This window comes from Plasmopara halstedii, assembly GCF_900000015.1.
Source record: "Plasmopara halstedii genome assembly, contig: Scaffold_650, whole genome shotgun sequence".
NCBI classification, from domain to species: domain Eukaryota; phylum Oomycota; class Peronosporomycetes; order Peronosporales; family Peronosporaceae; genus Plasmopara; species Plasmopara halstedii.
In genome coordinates, this window is record NW_020187567.1 from 2,547,648 (window position 1) to 2,551,963 (window position 4,316).

At 41.0% G+C, this 4,316-nt stretch overlaps 1 protein-coding gene across 1 annotated transcript; it reads right to left on the minus strand.

Annotated features, from left to right (window-relative positions):
* Positions 1 to 2,836: 2,836 nt before the first annotated feature.
* On the minus strand, positions 2,837 to 3,174 carry PHALS_13139 (uncharacterized protein; the record flags this gene model as incomplete). The annotated part of the gene is made up of 2 exons (XM_024728834.1): positions 2,837 to 2,975; positions 3,101 to 3,174. 2 exons carry the CDS (start codon positions 3,172 to 3,174, stop codon positions 2,837 to 2,839), a joined length of 213 nt encoding a protein of 70 aa, XP_024579272.1.
* Positions 3,175 to 4,316: the final 1,142 nt, after the last annotated feature.

The window sequence follows — 4,316 nt, forward strand, 5'->3', positions numbered from 1 at the left end:
ATTGTAGACCTCCTGTCAAAAGTGATCGAATTCTTGGGGCTACTAATAAATAAAAGACCGATCACTATTCGTAAAAACCGTTAGTCATTTTTAGTCGATTGAGCTTAAAAGTATCCGGAGCGGTCATATCAACGCATTTTATAGAGCCAGTGAGCGCTTCTCGTTGAACAATCATCGCTCTCAGGCCCGTGTCCTTCAGGAACCTCCGGGACCAAGTCCAGCCAAAGTTTGTATTATTATTCTAAGGAGCGAAACATGTCATTTTAAAACCTACCGACTAAAACTCGTATATCGTGCTGACGACAAGTGGTTCCAAATTTAGCACGAGATAAATTTCAATTATCAGAGCTCGTATAAAAGATGGGTAGAACTGATTTCCCAATGATGCAGAAACGAGTTTCTATCAAATGTTGAGTACTTTGTTGCTTGAAACATGGATATATGTATTAAGAATTGGAGCAATATACGATACTTGTATGTATCTATTTCATACCTGTGATGATAAAAAATTTATATAACTTATTGAGTGAGGCTTTATCCCACATGTAATCGATAATTCTTTCTGACGAGCGATCACTCTCACGCGTGCAGAAGTTATTCATGATATTTTATCGAACAGATCACCATAATTCTTTTGAATTTTGCATTAAGCGAGGAAACAGTATGATGTATGTTTCGCCATATCAAGGAACGTACACGGTACAAGACTGATATAATTAATTACAGGACGCCACAGCTCACTGACCCGATGTGGCCATACGAACGCCGCAGAAATGGCGAGCACAAAATCAACTGGCTTGGTCTAATGCTACTGTGAAACAAGTCGTGACGCTAAATCAGATTTCTTAATAAATTGCTAAGATTCAAAATTCGATATTCAAGGAATTTTGTCAACATAAGGTCGAGAAGGGAATCTGTTATCACATTTACTCCGGTAATAATTTTCTGCTCGAAATCCTCGGCTAGAACTTCTGTATGTTACTAAATACTGGAAGCACTCAATTAACAACGGCTGGAAGAAATATATTAAGGTACTTTTAGCTTCAAAATGAATCTTTGCAGAATATTTGTTATCTTGGACGAAATACACTTTTGTCAACGTTTTGGAATTTTACGCTTAATGCGATGAGCGCAGGTTGGCCACACAACCCCTCTTGTCATGATAACAATCTAATTCGACATTGTTTCACCCGACGCTGTATCCCCTAAAAACTTCGATAATTTTATGTAAACCTACTCATTATCATGATTTTCAAATAATTAATTTGGTTCTTCTTGAAATCAATCACCATTCTGACAAAAATTTAACTCGTGAAAAAAATATAAATAAATTATATGAAAGCTTCAAGTCTCACAATGCGATCAACACTGATCAGATAATTTAGCAAGTGGATTTCACACAAAGCAGCTACATCATAAATCCATTGTAAGCTCCAGTGAGAACAGTAACTGCCACCACCTGACGACTTGCGTTTGTCCACCTCGCTGTGGACTAGTTCCTTACTTGGTGATATTACTGTATCCAATCACATTTTGCAAAGCATCATTATTTTGAGATGCGAATTGATCGACGCCACAGGATGTATATTTGGTTCGTGCGGTGCAGAGCGACGCAAACCGATTTGATAAATGTACCCACGTTATCACTACTCGGTTTATATAGGGTTTTACGCTGAGAAGAAGATCCATGAGCGTATTGGCCGGGTCGTTTGTGATGCTAATTACAAAGCGTAGCTCCGATTCAAAGGTTAACTTTTTGTGTTGGTGTGATTGCGGCTTGCTGTGCTTGTTATACATTGATCAGTCTGCGCTTGACTAAGCTAGAAAACAAAATTGCGGTATCTAGGAGAAAGAGAGTAGAAGAGGATTACAATCGGGTGGCTTAGTTGCTTGCCTCACGTCATCCAATTTATTTTGTTTACGCCTAAATACAGAGCATCAAACATACCTAGTGGTACCTCTCATTAGACTAAATTATAACCTGTGCCATTTTGACTATCAAAAAATAGCAGGGAGAGATTTATCAACTTCAGAGGCCTTCGACGCAACTTTGAGCGTTCGTTTGTTCTTTGTTTGAGAATTTCATCCGCGCAAATCGCACAGCAGAACCATTACACTTACAACACATGTCGTCAATTCGACGACCGAAAACTAAAGATCTACTTTTTTGGGATAAAATAAAAACTGGACGATAATTTTTCCTTGTACAACTTGAAATGCTTAGTACTCTCAAATCCATGGATGGCTCCGAAGTGATAAGTTATTAGGCGGTCAAACGGACGTGAAGGGGTGATCGCTCGAATGAGGGCACTCATCAGCTATGAATATACACTGTTGAGGCATCTTTCGTAATGATCCAAGCAATGATCGGTGGTAGCACAAAAAGACGCCCACCGTAGGGCCGCTAATACTAGGCATCTATTTACTGGAATTTGAGACTAAAATATTCCTCGCTCTCTGGGTAACAGAATGCGATGGAACCGGCTTGCTCCAGACGGATACACAGCGCGTTCCCTAATAGTCTCCAGTCGATAAACTGCGTGCGAGGACGGGCACTAATCTGCAGACACTTTGAAAAGTTTTCCTGACCTGAGTATGAGCTAAACAACATGTCATTGCTCGCAACGCCTTAGCAAACGTACCGTGTGTTCAAAATGTCTTGTTTACCCGTCAAGAGATAAGAATTGCAAACTATGCTAATGGCGATGAATATTAGCTATGCGAAAGCAGATACGAGTAGCATCCTGGTACTTGCAAGTGTTTGTATCAAACATCTGCGCATAAGGTGCTCCATTGCTATTAGCAGAGAAATCCGAAGAGTCGTTCGACAAGCATCTTACGTGGAAGAGCCGAGTTTCAATAGACGAAGAATGGCCGCAAGGCTCTCCTGTGCCTCGCAGAGATTGTGATCAATAAGCCTTATACGCTCAAGGAGCGATTGGTGAAGAAGAGGTGATGCACGCAGCCCAAGCTTGCTAATTTTCCACACCAAACGTTAAACCTAAAAAAACAAGATTACGCTGCTATGTATGACACACTATTGTTAGAAACATCTGAGAATACACCAAAGCATTCAGATCCCAATTTTGTATACACTTACCGTGTATCATGCGACAGAGGTACGTTCCATGTTACTTTTAACAAATTCTTTGTGTCGAAGAGCTTTGACACCATGTAAAGTTGTGTCATACCGGACACGTATCTTATCCTAGGTATCACGTGAGTTGAGCGCTATGAGGCATAGATCGACTGAAAATTAACAAATTAGACTGTGCCGCGCACAGTCTCTGACGAGTCATTAGTTCACTTTTGATATGGAGGAGAAGCGCGTTGACGCGGATATGAAACATCGATAGCTTCGGCACATGACATAAGAGTATCCGAACTAACACGTAAAATAATGCAGATTGTCTTGAGAAATTTTGTATGGCGTAAGCAGCAGTAATACGCAGTCTCCAGAACGACTGTATCTGACATTGGTATAACGCGAAGCCCAATCGTACTTTCAACGATACGCTTGATCATAGCTGTGACTGGACTTTTCTGTGCCTTTGCCGGTAAAATGAAAGGAGGTTGCAGTGCCAATTGTCTCGGAGCCCTTCCATACTAATTGTATTTTCAAGGATTTTCCGACTGACAGCTCAAATGCAAATCGATGCGGGTATGTAAGCGTGATATCAGCTATCAATCTCGCTAGTTGAAAGCGGCTAGGAAACACAAACCGCTAGTGACCGATGTATTGTTGTCGTTTGCATTCCTTATCACAAACGTCAAGTAATATTGCCAATTGTTTCAAGAACGAATATCATTTAAGAGCTTCGGCGCGCTTCCGTACGCTCAAACGTTACCATAACGCTATTTTTGTGAAATTCGACACGCTTAAGTCAGCTGTCGCGGAGAAAGTACTGTAGATTAATGTACTTGCTTACAAATTCCAAGCTGATTTTCAAAGTTCAAACGACCGCAAAAGCAAAGAGATCCTACGTAATGGTTTTGATGCATAACCACGCAGGGGTCTACCAGTCTCAATTTTCGCCTTCAATTTCCTGAGAATATTTCATGGCGAAGAGTACAACTTGATAATTGTTGATTGTGAATCTCAGAGGTGCTCCTATTTTGGTTGGAGTTGCATTTGACTGCTTAGCGTGTTTTATCTTGCTGCTCTCAAGCTGCCGTGTCTAACAAAGTGACTTTGCATTTTCATAGTAGTTATCTTGAACCGCGATCGATGAGTAACAAGACTGATGAGCTGACTGTTGGAAACCATATCCGGACGGCGGTTGAAGTGTCCGTTGGGCAGGGTGGCCCACGCGGAG